Source organism: Solanum verrucosum, unplaced genomic scaffold (genome assembly GCF_900185275.1).
Source record: "Solanum verrucosum unplaced genomic scaffold, falcon-dt-bn FXZP01000276.1, whole genome shotgun sequence".
NCBI lineage: Eukaryota > Viridiplantae > Streptophyta > Magnoliopsida > Solanales > Solanaceae > Solanum > Solanum verrucosum.
Window position 1 is genome coordinate 556,369 of NW_026019946.1, and position 18,310 is coordinate 574,678.

The 18,310-nt window shown below is 33.9% G+C and overlaps 1 protein-coding gene and 1 pseudogene across 1 annotated transcript; both read right to left on the reverse strand.

Moving 5' to 3' along the window:
* Positions 1-1,813: 1,813 nt before the first annotated feature.
* On the reverse strand, positions 1,814-5,840 carry LOC125809868 (MADS-box protein AGL72-like; annotated as a pseudogene).
* An 11,492-nt stretch (positions 5,841-17,332) lies between these two features.
* LOC125809989 (agamous-like MADS-box protein AGL90) lies at positions 17,333-17,992 on the reverse strand. The gene has a single exon (XM_049489511.1). It carries the CDS (start codon positions 17,990-17,992, stop codon positions 17,333-17,335), a length of 660 nt encoding a protein of 219 aa, XP_049345468.1.
* Positions 17,993-18,310: the final 318 nt, after the last annotated feature.

Genomic DNA, 18,310 nt, shown 5'->3' on the forward strand with positions numbered 1-18,310 from the left:
GCACAAGCGTGCTTTGAGGTTACTTCAAAGTAGTCCTATCATGGTATAAATGACTAAGAGTTGAATAATGCTTATATGATGCTTATATTGGAGACTTTACTTGTGATTATGATATAGTCTTTTATGCTCATAGTTTATGTTTCATGAAGTATTTGATTATGCTTATGACGTATGTCTCTTATTGACTAATCCTTATGTGTGCTCTTATGATCATTGTGCTAGCTAACATATTTAGTACATTATGTACTAACGCATACTTTGCCTACATTCTAATCAAATGTAGGGTTTGGAGACTTGAGTTCTATTCTCGGAGGATAGGTTTCTAAGGAGCAAGGAGTTGAAGATTTCGTGAGTCTCATAGCTTAGATGACAAACCCACTATTTCATTTATGTCTTTTATTTTCATGTCATGAGACTATTGTATGGGCTGTGTCCCAAATATTTTGATTAAAGTTGAGTTTAGATGGTTTGAGACAAAGTGTAGTAAGACTTCCGCTTGCTTTTTAATAAAAATAAAAGGGGACTTCAATTAAATGGATAAAGTTTTTAAATTTTCCGTACATTTCTATTATCTTATGTTCATGATATGCTAAGGGCTTGTATGAGGCTTTTCAGAGTGTTGTATGCCGTGTCACATCTAGGGGATACTCCTGGGTCGTGACAATATTAATCACATATCACATAATTTGAAGGGTCCTATCTACGTCACATGCTCAATACAAAATCATGACAATTTAAAATACACAAAAAATTTAATTTTTAAAATATTGAAATCATATTGTGAAGGTTCTAAACTGTCACAAACTGATACTAAAAACCCTCCACAAATTTAAAAGTCATTTTAAGGGGAGCGTCGTGGAGATTTACTAAAATCGCTGCAAATATGCTCGTGACAAGGGTAATTGTAGCAGTTTTAGAAACTGCCACATTTTAATTTGTGGAATCCCTAAATCGCCATAAATTGAAAAAATAACCCCCATAAATTGAGCATTTTTTGTAGTGGTTGTCTATTACTATTAATAACACAAATGGATGGTTGGCACAACAAGATTACAAGGTATAACCATAAAACATACCATTAGCCTAAAAATACCCTATGAGTCGATCCCCAAATAATGCCCTTAATCTTTTCTCTACTATACCAATTGACTTTAAACATAAAATATCACTCAAAATTGGAGAAATCCCCCGTGGGAATCCCTGCCCGTTTCATATCGTGTCACAGTCAATTCTTATCTTTTTCCAATCACCATTCCTCCCCCACAAAAAGATCATGAAATCCAATTTATTCATTAATTCCAAAAGACTAAGAAAAATAGGAAAAATCTAATAATTATGGGATGATGAATACATATACATTGTAAATTAAGAAAAACTAATTATATATCGATTATTCATCAGGTATGCATTGATTATATACTATAGACAAAATTTGTGATTTTGGGAAGTTTATTAAGTTTAAGGCTTTTTCTTTGATGGATTTGAATAGGATACAGTATATAGGTAGAGATTCCTAAATGTTATCACATGAAGTATCTTTTGTATCAAATAACATACGTTGCTAAACTTAAGAGAAATAAAATATTAACGGCTAAAAATAAGATTCAACTTAGTCCAAAATTTTGATAAAAATAACTTATTAACCGAACCATATTAGTTCATTTTTCCAACAAAATAGAATAACGTTCATAAACGATTGAAATAAAAAAGTACAATAACATGAAATGGAAAGAAAAATGCAACAAATTAAGACACACACTATGGAAAAAGAACATGAAGGAAACAATGATAGAACATTATAATTATTACATTGTCAATCGAGGTCCTTGGAATGTCCATCATCTTCAACATTGACGTCATTACCTTCTTTTGGTCCAGGCTCTATACCGCTTCCATCCCCTAATGTAGCTAAAGTCAGAATAAACCACGGGTCATTGAATGACTCTTCCATTGGACTTGCTGATAAGGTAATATTTTCTTTGTTGGTTGGAGGATTTGGAGACTGGTTTAGTTCTTTCTTTCTTACATTAAGTTTAGCCATTTTTGCAGCAAACACCTTTAACAAACCTTTCATTTCTCTAGCATCAAGTTCATCAATACTTTTTTCCCTCCACTAGTTGGTTGAAGAGGATTTCAATTTCCTTTGCCTCATTCATTTTTCTCTAATTTGCTAAATTTGTTCTTCTTTCTTATCAACTTTCTTTTGAAGATAGTCTTCATGTGTGACCAACTTTTCATGCCTTTTGGAACTCAATAAAACTTAAATACCTCTTCAAGACATCCTGAGCCAGACTTGTGGATTTCCAAGTAATGGGTTGGGATTTTTCCTGACCTAAAAATAATTATGGCGACTTCTACATCACACCAAAAATAGAAAGCTCTTCTGCTTTCTTGAACAAACTTGTTTCTCTTCTATCTAAGATGGAGTTTCTCACATTTTCACTATAGTTCCTAGTATCTCTGAGCCTTTTTTGTAGCCATATTGGATACTCGAACAAAAGAAATACTTTCTTTTGGAGTAGAATATATAAAACTTGAAGAGATGTGTGGCTTTTATAGTTGTCAAACAAGAATTGTCAATGCATTCAAATTAAGAACTTTCATAATTTAGGTTCCAAACTTTAAATAATTTGATTAGTGTAATCTGATTTGAAGGAAATTATAAAAAAAATTTCCTTAAAAAGATGAAAAATTGTTAATATTCAAATTGAAATTGGACAGGTCATATTCCATGATTATTTTTGGAGATAGAAAATAAAATAATTAACTTTTTACACAGGCATATTTGGTAGAAAATGTTTATTGAAATATACTATACAAAAGACGTTAGTATATCCTTAGAAAACATTTTTGCATCAACTTTCAATATTTCTATAGATAAAAAAACGTTTACGTCAAGCATGGCGTAGGAAAATATATGAGTACTTATGATTAATTATAATATTTTTTTCGTTAAAGATTGACAATAATATACCGATTGAAGTAAGTTTTTAAGATATGGGATGAGAATTACTAAAGAAGAATGATTCTTTTTCACAAATAAAAAGTGTGATGACTCAAAATCTTAAGGCGTGATGGCACTTGCACTATAGCATTGGGTAGGTAAGCCAACCCTCCACCAAATTAAATTCAAACTATCACACATAAATAATAACATTAGCAAAATCATGTCTTAAAACTCAAAGCTTTCATAGATATAATATAAGTGTGAAGGTAAGAAAATATACCCAAAATTTAGTGTAACACCTCGCTAATTGAAGGAGCTAGAATTAGAAAGAACCACTTTTGGAAAGTATGAAAATAAATTTGGCAAGAGTTATGTTAAGTATGAGTTTCGGGACAAGAGTTATGTTAGGTATCAGTACATGATGAGTTAGGTGTGCCATAAGATATAGAATGAAAGGTCTTTGAATTATCTCTCCAATGCCGCCAAGTTTGCTAATTTTCAAGCTCGTATGAGAGAGATATGTCCGTTCAAAGTTAGGGATGTCTAGAAAAGGAAAGATAACCGGATTTTAAAGGGGTATTTTGGTCTTTTCCGATACCCAATTAATTTAATTTGGTTTTAGTAATTAAAGTGGGGTCTAAACATAATTGGTTCAGCTTACACAATTGCAAAATCACGCTAGGGTTTTTTAGAGAAAGAACTCAAGAGGAGATAGGCGAAGAAAAGGTCTAGATTCGTCGAGTTCTTGAGGAATTGATTAAGGATTTCACCAAGGATTTGATCCTAAGAGGTATGTGAGCTTACACAGTGTTCGGTTCATTCACCCACGCGCCAACGATGCTTATTCTGCGTGAATTCGCCCTAAAAAGTTGAATGTTTGAATGTTCTTAATGCATGTTCTTGAATTGCTTTCATTCTTGAATTTGGGATGATATTGAGGAGTTTCCTGATAATGTTCTTATTAGAGTTGTTTGAGTTAGATTCTTGTTTATATATTTTTGGTATCTGATTCAAAAGAGAAATTGAGAAAAAAATCAAAATTAATTGAATTAAGATCAGAGAACGAGTTGGAAAATTCGTCAGATTTGACAGGGGGGAAGCTGGCGCGGTGCGACCCTAATGCGCCAGGGGCGCCGCGCCAGCAGTGCACCAAAAATGGCTCTCTGAACTTTGGGGCTGGCCCGGCGCGCCAGCAGTGCTCCAGGGTCGTCCGCCCTAACCACTTTTTCGTCGTTTAGCCCGTTTGAGTCCTTCTAAAGTGTACTATCACTTCCTATCAATTCTAACTACTCTGAATGACTTCTAACATCTAGAAATCATCCAGAAACATGATTCATAACCTCAAATCCATAAACTCAAATTCAAGGAAAGTTAGGAGTCAAGTCTGGAGAGTTCTTTCAAGAAGTCTTTTGCAAATGTTTTAAACTTGTTTTAAGACTTGAGTTTTGTGTTAAGTAAGAGTAAAAAATGGAGTTCATTTCTTAAAAAGAGTATATGGGAACTAAGTATTCCCAAAGAATAAATGTTTCCACATTTAAATAAGAGAGGAAACATTGATTTCGAAGAGAGCCTTTGATCTAGTTTTTGAGTTATTATCTCAAACCACAGAAAGAGTTTTGTTTTTAAACATATAAGCTGAGTATATTTTGGAACTAGTATTGAGCACCGATGCGGGGACGAATTCATAACAACTCAATGTCTCCATAAACCATGTAGCCAACATGGGTAGAATGGGTCATACTTTTTAGATTATTCTTCAATGCTTTTTAGCATAAACTAGTGGATCCACTTAACTGAGGCGTTCTATATAGCGGCAAGATATAGGATAGTTCTAACAGCATGGGCAAGACCGTGTATCATCACATAGCTCATAGTGATGGTTGTTGGTTATAGAATCTCCCAAACAGAGTTTATTTTTGTATTTTTATATACAACTGAGATATTATTGTATTTTCCAATACTTTGAGATGTTATCTATTGTTTTAAATGCTTTATATGAACTACACCTTTACTATTGTTTTTTTCTACATTGAGTTGAGTTAGGCATGAGTTGAGTAAAGCTGAGGTAAGTATTTCTTTCAGATTATAGTCAAGCTTACGTTTTGTTTAGAATTCCCCTCATATGCTCGTACATTCAATGTACTAATGTTATTTGGCCTACATCGTTTTATGATGTAGATACAGGTAACCAGGTTCAACATCCAGCGCTTCGTTGATCAAGTTGAGCACTCAAAGTTAGTCAGTGAGCCTCATTGCTTTCCAGATGATCCCTTTTTATATTGTTTTAGTATTTCAGTTGTTAGGATTATCAGGGGCTTGTCCCGACATCCCTCATAGTTTTATAAGCAATTACAAGGGTTCGCTTGGGGCCAGCAATTGTTCTCGAGTGCCAGTCCCGTCCAGGGTGTAGGCTCGAGGCATGACAAACTTGGTATTAGAGCACATAATTCAAGAGTCTTATGGATTCTATGAAGTCATGTCTATAGAATCCTAGTTATCGATATGAAGCACGCCACATCTATAATTAGGAGGTCGCAACATTTAGGAACTATCTCACTTCTTTCATATTCATTTCGTGCGATAGAGCTAATCTCTATAAAGTTTCCTTCTAACTCCTCCTTGCGCGTGTCTTTCAGATCATGCCTCTGCAAAGAGCTATCTGAGGTCGTCCTGCTAGGAGCAACGTTGAGGAGCAAGGGGTACCTAATGCACCAGAAGTGCAACCCAAGGGGAGGTTCACCAATACTAAGTTCAGAGAGGCTATCAGAATGTTAAGTCAAACTATGACCAATCAAGCTAGACAGAGAGAGAACCAAAAGGAAGTAACTGATACTTCAAGGATCCGTGAGTTTCTAAGGATGAATCCTTCAAGCTTCACTAGTTCAAGTGTCATTGAGGATCAGGAAAATTTTGTAGAGGAACTATAGAAAGTGTTTGAGGTTATGCACGTTGTCGGCACTGAGAGAGTGGAACTAGTTGCCTATCAAGTGAAGAGTGTTGCTAGGACTTGGTTTGACCAGTGGAAGAAGGGTAGAGTTGAGGGTGCACCGATTTTGAGTTGGGCTAAGTTTGAGGAAGCCTTCTTGGGCAATTTCTTTTCCCGTGAACTAAGAGAATCTAAGACACAAGAATTCCTTACCCTTAAACACAAACCTACGAGTGTTCATGAGTACAGTTTGAAGTTCACCCAACTTTCCCGATATGCTCCGGAAATGGTTGCTGATATAAGGAGCAGGATGAGTCTGTTTGTTATTGGGTTGTCACGTCTATCAAGTAAGGATGACAAGTCAGCTATGCTAATAGGGGACATGGACATAACGAGATTCATGGTTTATGTGCAACAGGTTCAGGAAGAGAAGCTGAGGGATATAGAAGAATTTAGAAACGAGAAAGCTAAGATAGGAAATGAGTTCGAGCAACAAAAGAATAATGTGAACCGGTCTTCTTTCCAATAAAATAAAAGGGACATGCTCCATCATCTGCTAGTGGACCTGCACCAAGGAATAAAGGTGAGTACAATAGTCAGAATTTCAGAGCTAGACCTGCTTAGTCGCAGGGTAGTATGGCACAAGGAGGTAATTGGTCTCCTACATGTGCTAACTATGGTAGGAACCACCAGGTGTTTCTCGCGATGGCTCACTGTTGTTTCAAGTGTGGTCAAGAGGGTCACTTCATGAAAGAGTGCCCTAAGAACATGCAAGGTAATGGGAATGGGGCAATAGAGCCTAATCTTTTTCAGTTGCTCTATCAGATAGGGCTGCGCCTAGAGGAGCTACTTCAGGGACAGGCGGAGGAGCAACCGTTTATCCGTTATCACTAGTCTCCAAGAGCAACAAATTCTCCAGATGTTGTCACTGGTATGATCAAAGTCTTTACTTTTGGTGTTTATGCTTTGCTAGATCCTGGAGCGAGTCTATCTTTTGTGACTCCTTATGTTGCGATGATTTTGATGCTCTTCCTGAGAAACTTATTGAGCCCTTTAATGTTTCTTCACATGTTGGTGAGTCTATTTTAGCTGAGAGAGTCTATCGTGATTGTACTATTTCCGTCAAACACAAGAGCACCATGGCTAATTTAGTTGAGTTAGACATGGTAGATTTTGATGTCATTCTAGGTATGGATTGACTTCATGTCTGTTATGCCTCAGTTGATTGTAGAACTCGAGTTGTTAAGTTCCAGTATCCTAATGAGCCAGTCTTTGAGTGGAGGAGTAGTTCAACAGTGCCTAAGGGTCATTTTATTTCGTACCTTAAAACGAGAAAGTTAGTTTCCAAGGGTTGTGTCTATCACTTAGTCTGAGTTAATGATTCTAGTGTTGAGACACTTCCTATTCAGTAAGTTCTAGTCGTGAGTGGGTTTCTAGAGGTCTTTCCAAACGATCAACCAGAGTCCCTCCTGAGAGAGAAATAGATTTCAGTATTAATCTTCTTTTTGATACTCGTCCTATATCTATTTCTCCATATAAGATGGCGTGAGAAAAGTCAAAAAGAATTAAAAGAGCATTTGAAAGATTTTCTTGAGAAGGGCTTTATTCGACCAAGTGTCTCACCTTGGGGCGCTCCCATCTTATTTGTGAGAAAGAAGGATTGTACCCTTAGAATGTGTATATATTACTGTCAATTGAACAAGGTTACTATCAAGAATAAGTATCCTCTTCTAAGAATTGATGATCTATTCGATCAACTTTAGGGTGCCACTTGTTTTTCCAAGATAGACCTTAGATCTGGCTATCATCAGTTGAGAGTAAAGAAAGTGATATTCCAAAGACATCTTTCAGAACTCGCTATGGTCACTATGAGGTCCTAGTTATGTCCTTTGGTTTTGACCAATGCTCCTGCAACATTCATGGACTTATGAATAGAGTATTCAAGCCTTATTTAGATATGTTTGTTATAGTATTCATTGATGACATTCTAATTTATTTGAGGAGTGAGGAAGATCATGCTAGTCATCTCAAAATAGCTCTCCAAACTCTAAATGATAAGGAGTTATATGCTAAGTTTTCTAAGTGTGAGTTTTGGCTTGAGTCTATGGAATTCTTAGGCCATATTGTTTTCCGGTGATGGGATTTGAGTTGATACTTAGAAAATAAAGGCAGTGCAGAATTTGCCTAGACCCACATCTCAACTAATATTAGTAGTTTCTTAGGATTGGCTAGATATTATAGAAGGTTCGTCACTCAGAAAACAGTGAAATTCCAATATTGACCTTACCTTGGGGTAAGCAAGGCTTTGCCGTATATTGTGGTGCGTCTAGAGTTGGTTTGGGTTGTGTGTTAATGCAGAATGGTAAAGTTATAACTTATGCCTCTAGACAACTGAAAGTTCACGAGAAAAATTATCCAACCCAAGATCTAGTGTTGGATGTCGTAGTATTTGCTTTGAAAATATGGGGTCATTATCTTCATAGTGTTCATATGGATGTGTTCACCGACCATAAGAGTCTTCAGTATGTATTCAGTCAGAAAGACCTTAATCTCAGATAGAGAAGGTAGTTAGAGTTACTCAAGTATTATGACATGAGTATTCTCTATCACCCAGGTAAGGCTAATGTTGTTGCTGATGCCTTAAGTAGGTTGTCTATGGGTAGTACCGCCCATGTTGAGGAAGGAAATAGAGAGTTAGCGAAATATGTCCACAGACTTGCACGATTAAGAGTTCGACTAATTGATTACATAGAAGAAGGAGTGGTGGTGATGACTAGGGTTGAATCATCATTAGTGTCTGAAGTAAAAGAGAAACAAGACCAACATCCTATTTTGCTTAAATTGAAGGAAAATGTTCATAAGCAAAAAGTGATGGCTTTTGAACAAGGGGGAGATGGTGTATTAAGGTATCAAGGTAGGTTGTGTGTACCAGGGGTGGATGAACTCCAAGAGAGGATCATAGAGGAAGCTCATAGCTCCAGATATTCCATTCATCCGAGTTCCACAAATTTGTATTGTGACTTTAGAGAAGTATGTTGGTGGAATAGTATGGAGAAGGTTATTGCTGAGTTCGTTGCTAAATGCCCGAATTGTCAACAAGTTAAAGTAGAGCACCAAAGTCCCGGTGGTATGGCTCATAATATAAACTCCCATAATGGACTGGGAGATGATTAATAAGGATTTCATTACTGGATTTCTGCAGTCTCGCAGGCAACGTGATTCTACTTGGGTGATTATTGATAGAATGAGTAAATCATCCCACTTTTTGCCAGTAAAGACTACCCATTTAACAGAGGATTATTCCAAGTTATACATTCAAGAGCTAGTAAGACTTTATGAAGTCCAATTTCGATGATATCAGATGGAGATGCACAATTTACTATACAGATATGGAAATCTTTTCAGAAAGGTTTGGGTTAAAAGGTGAAATTCAGTACTGTTTTTCATCCTCAGACAGATGGTCAAGTGGAGCGCACTATTCAGACTTTAAAATATATGTTGAGGGCCTGTGTGATTTATTTCAAAGGTAATTTGGATGATAATCTACCTCTCATTGAGTTTGCTTATAACAATAGTTATCATTTTAGAATACAAATGGCTCCTTATGAAGCTCTTTATGGGAGAAGATGCAGATCTCCAATTGGATGGTTTGAGGTTGGTGAAGTTGGGTTGATAGGACCATACCTAGTTCACAAGCTATAGAGAAGGTGAAATTTATTCAAGGAAGGTTGAAAACAATGCATAGTCGTCAAAAATCCTACACTGATGTTAGGAGAATGGACTTAGAGTTTGAAGTAAATGATTGGGTATACTTGAAAGTTTCACCCATGAAGGGCGTTATGATATTTGGTAAGAAGGGGAAGCTTAGTCCCGGTATATTGGCCCTTACAGAATATCCAAAAGGATTAGTAATATAGCTTATGAGTTGGAGCTACCGCAAGAGCTAGCAAAGTTCATCTAGTGCTTCACATCTCTATGTTGAAAAAGTGTATGTGAGATCCTTCACTAATTATACCAATGGAAGGTATTGGTATTAAAGATAACTTATCCTATGAGGAGATTCCGGTTCAGATTCTAGATCGCCAAGTTTGCAAGTTGAGGACCAAGGAAGTAGCATCAGTCAAAGTTCTGTGGAGAAATCAGTTTGTTGAGGAAGCTACATGGGAAGTTGAGGAGGACATGAAGAATAGATATCCACATCTCTTTGATTCGGGAGACATTCCAGATCAATTACTAATTCTCTTCTTAGTACTCTTTAATTGATATACTGAATGTGTTAGATTTGCTTGTTGGGTGTTTGAGTTGAATGCTAGATGTTACACCCTTAGTCTACTTAGAATGATCTCCTAGGAGGACTAATGTTCCCAAGGGGGAGATATTGTAACACCTCGCTAATCGAAGGAGCTAAATTAGAAAGAACCATTTTTGGAAAGTATGAAAATCTGAAATTTGGCGAGAGTTATGTTAAGTATGAGTTTTGGGTCAATTTCAAACGACCATAACTCTCTGTACAAGATGAGTTAGGTTTGCCATAAGATATAGAATGAAAGGTTTTTGAATTATCTTCCAAGGCCGTCGAGTTTGCTAATTTTGAGCTCGTATGAGGGAGATATGCCCGTTCGAAGTTGGGGATGTCTAGAAATAGAGAGATAACCAGATTTTAAGGGCTATTTTGGTCTTTTCTAGACCCAATTAATTTAATTCGTTTTCAGTGATTAAATTGGGGTCTAATCTAAATTAGTTCAGTTTACACAATTGCAAAATCACGCTAGGGTTTTTAAAGAAAGAACTCAAGAGGAGAAAGGAGAAGAAAAGGTCTAGATTCGTCGATTTGTTGAGGAATTGATTGCGGATTTCACCAAGGGTTTGATCCTACGAGGTATGTGAGTTCACACAGCATTGGGTTCGCTCACCTACGCACCAAGCATGTTTATTTATGCGTGAATTAGTCCTCAAAAGTTGAATGTTTGAATGTTCTTGATTCATGTTCTTGAATTGCTTCCGTTCTTGAATTTGGGATGATATTGAGCAGTTTCTTGAGATTATAGTGTTGTTATTAGAGTTGTTTGAGTTAGATTCTTGTGTATATGTTTTGGGTATCTGAATCTAAAGAGAAATTGAGAAAAAGAATCGAAATTAATCAAATTTAGATCAGAAAATGAGTTGGAAAATTTGTCAGATTTGACTGGAGGGAAGTTGGGGCGGTGCGCCAGGGTCGTCCGCCCCAACATATTTTTCATCGTTTATCCCGTTTGAGTCCTTCTAAAGTGTACTAACACTTCTTATCGATTCTAATTACTCTAAATGACTTCTAAACATCTAGAAATCATCCAGAAACATGAATCATAACCTTGAATCCATAAATTCAAATTTAAGGAAAGTTAAGAGTCAAGTCTAGAGAGTTCTTACAAAAAGTCTTTTGCAAATGTTTTAAACTTGTTTTAAGACTTGAGTTAAGTAAGAGTAAGAAATGGAGTTCATTTCTTCAAAAGAGTATATGGGAACTAAGTATTCCCAAAGAATAAATGTTTTCACATTTAAACAAGAAAGAAAACACAGATTTTTAAGAAGCCTTTGAGCTAGTTTTTGAGTAATTATCTCAAACCACAGAAAGAGTTTTGTTTTTAAACATATGAGCTGAGTATATATTGAGAGTAGTATTGAGCACCGATGTGGGGACGTGTTCATAACAACCCAATGTCTCCATAAACCATGTAGCCAACGTGGGTAGAAAGGGTCATACTTTTTAGATGATTCCTTAATGCTTTTTAGCATAGACTAGTGGATCCACTTAGTTGAAGCGTTCTATATCCCGGCAAGTTATAGGACAGTTTTGGCTGCATTTTATGTTCCAGAGGATGATCAGGTTCAGAATGAAGAGGTAGTCCAAGTCAGGCTCCATCCGGGTTTGTTGTTACCCCCTACTTTAAAATACTTTGGAATGTATGCTCAGCTTCTTGGAAAAATTACTCAGGTTGATATTTTGCATAGGAGGACAGACTCCTGACCAGCAGGCAATTACATGTCTTCAGATCCCACTAAGTTAGCAAGTCGCAACAATAGCTCCTAGACTTGAGGTTCTGCCTTTTATAGGCGCTACTACGCCCTTAGTTACTAGCCCTACCATGATACTTGAGGAACAGAAAATGTTCGAGAGGTTCAAGAATATGGATAACATTGTTAACTCTTCTTCTATTTATTGTGACCTAAAGAGGCCACATTCTGGAATAATGAAAACTGTTTTTGCTCAGCCTCTTATGTTTTTCGCACACATGTCCTTCTATTTTCTTAAAAATTGGGTTCATGATGCTTTATCGTCTTGCTCTGCGTGTGTCGCCTTCTTCTCCTTTTTATTTAGAGAATCAGTTTCTAGGAATTGTTTCTCAAGAAGTTCATCCTTTAGATATAGATCCATTGGCATATGTGGATCGTGGATAGGATTTTTTTTTCACAAATCTCTTTCTTTATCCGAGTCATTTTCTGAGAAACAGGTTCCATAGCTATACAATACCTTTAATACTTTTTTTTATGGAGTTTCTTCATTGTTGTTCTTATTATCATATTTTTCTAGAAATAATTTTCTTTCCTTTATATGCACTCAAGACTTTTGAGTTGTTTACCTCCTTTTGCATCACAATGTTATTTGCACAGATTTCTCTTTTGATTATTTTGTATCAGCTTCTTTGATATCTAAGAATTTCTTTACCATACTTTTTTGTTTCCTATTGAGTTGCCATGGGTTCCTCTTTCTCCATATCATGTGCATATTTACCGTAAGGCATAATATATAAACATAATCCTTAACTTGGTTTCAGTGGACAACTATGTCCTCTAACTTTAAGTGCGTACAAGTAGGCACTTATACTTGTATAAAATTGAACAGGTAGACACACGTGTCCTACAAGACATAATACACGTAAGATGCCACGTATGTCACAAAATTGTCATATGTAGAATGTCACATTAAGACTATTTCAAGTGTTAATATGGTTCTCCCAGACTAGTAATTTTGGACCCTATTTCCTCTAGCATGTGTGTATTTGTCACAAAAATCATGCTTGGCACATTTCACTCTGATGGAGTCAAATACTGGGTCACATGACAACCCGGTACCCCCCCACCCCTCCTCTACTAGTATCCAGGGCCGGCTCTTGCCTATAAAATTTTAGGCATTGGCCTTAGTTGGGGGCCTCAAATTTTTATAAATAAAAAATTATGTATCTTAACCCCATTCAAATAGAAGAAATTAAGGAAACATTGTTTTGGATTCTTACATTTTCTTCGTTAACATTCACATTTGTTTATCCTTTGTAACTCTTTTTGCACTCTATTTCTTCAAATCTTTGATAGTTAGAGTAACACACTCTCAAAAATATGAATCAATAGTCGAAAAGTGTTGAACAAAGTGCATTACAAATTTATTTTTTTTAATTTATTTCTTAATTTTCATATTAAAGTAGGTATACCAAGTTATCTTGAATCAAATTCTATGATTCTAACTCTTATCTTTAAAGTTTATCAACTTATTACTTATAAAATTGTGTTAATAATTCATATAGTAATTGTCTCAATAAAAGGATGTTTTTTAATGTTGAATTGATAAAATCTTACAAAACTAATAATTAAAAAAAAGTGTTTGAAAAATCATTTATATAAAAGATATTAAGTAGTAATTTACATCTAGAAATTTAGAAAAATAAATAGATATAGATAAAATTTATATAGATTTTAGGCCTCTAATAAAAATTTCGCTTTAGGCCACAAATTATGTTGAGCCGCCCCTGCTAGTATCGCATCCCACTAGTATATGTGTTGATTACCTACTTTACTTAGTTTTATCCACACATTACTAATAAATGTATTTTATCTTAGATATTGTTCTCTTAGATAATAATTGGTACTACAAAAATATGCTTAATTTGCGGCGGTTAACTTGTGTGAGTTTTTAGAAGTCTTCATTTTGTGACGTTTTATTTTGACCCCACAATATAAAACTTTTTGTGGTGGTTTTATTAAGAAGGTTAGAAAATTGCCACAATTTAATATTGGTTTTGGCCAGGGGCGGACCCAAATTGCACTGTATATGTAAGATAATCTTCTTATCTATGTGGATAGATATATTTTGAACCCGCTCAATTACAAGGAGAATTAGATAACCTAGCGGTAGGTCCCCTTGAAAGTATGCTTCACGTCAAGGATTCGAATCTTTGTGTTAGCATTTTATTTTTTATTTTTTAGTTTCAGTTTCGTTTTTAACGTTTTTTTAGTTTTTTTATTTTATAAAACATGCTAAAAGTGGAGTTTTAAACCCCAAAAAATTCAAGGGTCCGCCACTGAAAAACTATATACTACTACTTCCTTGAAATTTTATTTTGTTGGCTTATATACACGTTTATACTTTTATTTTTCAAACCCCCTGAACAAAAATCCTGGGTCCGCTACTGTTTATGGTGATTATCGACCCCCCAAAATTTATTAAATTCGTTATATATATAATATTATACGTTCGATATTGAAAGTTAATTTCATCATATACACACACCCTTCTCCTTCTTCATTTTAAATTTCCTTTTTTACTTTGTAGATGAAATTTCACATCAACATTTTATCTTATATAGTAGTACTTTAATTTGTACTATTTAGTGATTTTGGTTATCTCATAACACAAGAGTTTAAATTTTGTAACTATTATACCTAAGAAAAAATATATATATATATATATATATATATATATATATATATATAAACAAAACTTGTATGCCAAATCAATAGTCATATGCCTTTATATTTATTTTGTTTGTATTTTAACTTTATTTAAGCTTTTATAGTACTAGTTGATTTTTTAAGGTGAAACATTTTAATTATTAGTTATTGCAAATAAATAAAAATTAAAAATAAAAGTTTGTTCTATGCACTAAAAAACTTATTTATCTTTTATTTGGACCAAACTCAACAAAAAAAATGTATACCTCTCCTTTCAAAATATTTAAAAAGCCTAAAGACTATAATTAATTCCCCCCTAAAACCTTTCAAATCCAATCAAATATGAAATAACCACCCCTCCTTCCCAAACCCCACCCATTCCCGCGTAAAACACACACACACCCCATTATTTCTTTTTCCCATTAACCCATTTCTTTGTCCCCTTTAATCCATTTCTTTTCTGTAACCCCCTCCCCTCTCCTTTTTTCCTTTGCCTCTCTCTCTTTTTTACTTGTTTTTCATTTCATTTTTTATGTGTGTGAATATGCTAATTATTTTGAATATAAAGATAATTCTCTGTTAGGTGAGTTTGATGATTCATATTAGAATTTAAAATTTATATTATTATTTAATTTATAGGTATTTTGTATTTTGCAAGTTGTTAAACTTAATGTATCAATATTTTTACATATTGCAGGATTTGTTCAAATTCTCACCACGTCGTAAAGTCATCTGTTGTACCTAATCTTTGATTGATTTATGGTAAGCCTCAATTTTGTTTTTGTTTAGTTAAGGATCATGTAATCCTTTTATTCTTGATTGGATTTGGATATTACAAATTAAAGGACAATTTTGCATATTATATTGTGATCAACATCAATATAACTTATTCAATACGGTAAATTGTTGAAGTTATAATTATTTTTTGGTAAATGAAAGAAAAAAATTAGGTCAAGGAAGAAAGTCTAACTTAAAAACTATCAAAAGTGAGAAATAGTTGAACCAACGTGTTAAATAGAATGAACATCTTTATATGATTTTGAAAAAAAATTAGTTTGTGCTTACGTAGGAATAATCACGAAGTCGCTATTATTCACATTATTAGGGTATATGAGAGAACATCAAATACATAATCTTATAATTTGTTGTCAAATCAAAGCTCTATATGAATTTGTTTTTGAAATGAATTGATTTTTTTAATCAACATGTATGAAGATATATGTATCAATATATGTTTATCTAATTATGTATAATATTTTCGTTGTTTCCGCCTGATGAGGAGATTGAGCTTATTTTACGTTGGATAAAAAGATTGGATGACAACAACTTAAATCACCAAACAAATGCAAGCTATAGAATTATTTTTGTATTTTTTTATGTGGATTTTAAAGGATTTAAAATTGAATGTTGAAGTTATTATACAAAAGTTTGTATTATTTTTATTTGACATAATTTGAATTTGTGAAGCTTATTATTACAAATTTGTTTAATATAATTTGATTTGCTTTAAATGTGTTATTTAATAAAATTATTCATTATTTTGAAGGCTTGATGGAAATCAAATTCCACATTTATTATTAAAATAATAATAATAAAATTTTGTAAGACTCGACAAATCAAATTATATATTAAATATTAATCACATATCATGACAATTTTGAATACACACAAATTTAATTTTTAAAATATTGAAATAATATTGTGAAGGTTCTAAACTGTCACAAACTAATACTAAAAAACCTCCACAAATTTAAAAGTCAATTTGTGGGGAGCGTCATGGAGGTTTACTAAAACCGCTGCAAATATGCTCGTGGTAAGGGTAATTATAGCGGTTTTAGAAACCGCCACAATTTAATTTGTGGAATCCCTAAATCGCCATAAATTGACAATTGAGCATTTTTTGTAGTGGTTGTCTATTACTATTAGTAACACAAATGGTTGGTTGTCACAACAAGATTACTATTAATAACACAAATGATTGGTTGGCACAACAAGATTACAAGGTATAACCATAAAACATACCATTAGCCTAAAAATACCCTTTGAGTCGATTCCCAAATAATGCCCTAAGTCTTTTCTCTACTATACCAATTGACTTTAAACATAAAATATCACTCAGGATTGAAGAAATTCCCCATGGGAATCCCTACACCTTCATATCGCGTCACTGTCAATCCTTATCTTTTTCCAATCACCTTTCCTTCCCCACAAAAAATTCTGAAATCCAATTTATTCATTTATTCTAAAAGCTAAGAAAAATAGGAAAAATCTAAAATAATTATGGTATGATGAATACTTATACATTGTAAATTAAGATATACTAATTATATATCGATTATTCATCAGGTATGCATTGATTATATACTATATACAAATTTTGTGATTTTGGGAAGTTTATAAAGTTTGAGGCTTTTTTTTGATGGATTTGAATAGGATACAATATATAGGGTAGAGATTCCTAAATGTTAACACACCTAAAGTATCTTTTGTATCAAATAACATAGGTTGCTAAACTTAAGAGAAATAAAATATATACGGCCAAAAATAAATATTCAACTTAGTCCAAAATTTTGATAAAAATAACTTATTAACCGAACAATATTAGTTCCTTTTTCCAACAAAATAGAATAACATTCATAAATGATTGAAATAAAAAGTACAATAACATGAAATGGAAAGAAAATGCAACAAATTAAGACACACACTGAAAAAAGAACACAAAGAAACAATGATAGAACATTATAATTATTACATTCTCAATCGAGGTCCTTGGAATGTCCATCATCTTCAACATTGACGTCATTGCCTTCTTTTGGTGCAGGCTCTATACCGCTTCCATCCCCTAATGTAGTTATAGTTTGAATGAACCACGGGTCACTGAATGACTCTTCCATTGGACTTGCTGATAAGGTAATATTTTCTTTGTTGGATGGAGGATTTGGAGGTTGGTTTAGTTCTTTCTTTCTTTCATCAAGTTTAGCCATTTTTGAAGCAAACACCTTTAACAAACCTTTCATTTCTCTAGCATCAAGTTCATCAATACTTTTTCCCTCCACTAGTTGGTTGAAGAGGATTTCCATTTCCTTTGCCTCATTCATTTTCTCTAATTTGCTAATTTGTTCTTCTTTCTTATCAACTTTCTTTTGAAGATAGTCTTCATGTGTGACCAACTTTTCAAGCCTTTTGAACTCAATAAAACTTAAATACCTCGTCAAGACATCCTGAGCCAGACTTGTGGATTTCCAAGTAATGGGTTGGATTTTTCCTGGCCTAAAAATAATTATGGCGACTTCTACGTCACACAAAATAGAAAGCTCTTCTGCTTTCTTGAACAAACTTGTTTCTCTTCTATCTAAGATGGAGTTTCTCACATTTTCACTGTAGTTCCTAGTATCTCTGAGCCTTTTTGTTGCCATATTGGATACTCAAACAAAAAAAATACTTTCTTTTGGAGTAGAATATATAAAACTTGAAGAGATGTGTGGCTTTTATAGTTGTCAAACAAGAATTGTCAATGCAGTCAAATTAAGCACTTTCATAATTTAGGTTCCAAATTTTAAATAATTTGATTAGTGTAATCTGATTTTGAGGAAATTATTAATTTTTTTCCTTAAAAAGATGAAAATTGTTAATATTCAAATTAAAATTGGACAGGTCATATTCCATGATTATTTTTGGAGGTAGAAAACACAATAATTAACTTTTTACACGGGCATATTTGGTAGAAAATGTTT

What these genes read in the sequence shown, in the direction of transcription:
- LOC125809989 (XM_049489511.1), bottom strand. Translation starts at nt 17,992, where the DNA reads ATGGCAACAAAAAGGCTCAGAGATACTAGGAACTACAGTGAAAATGTG.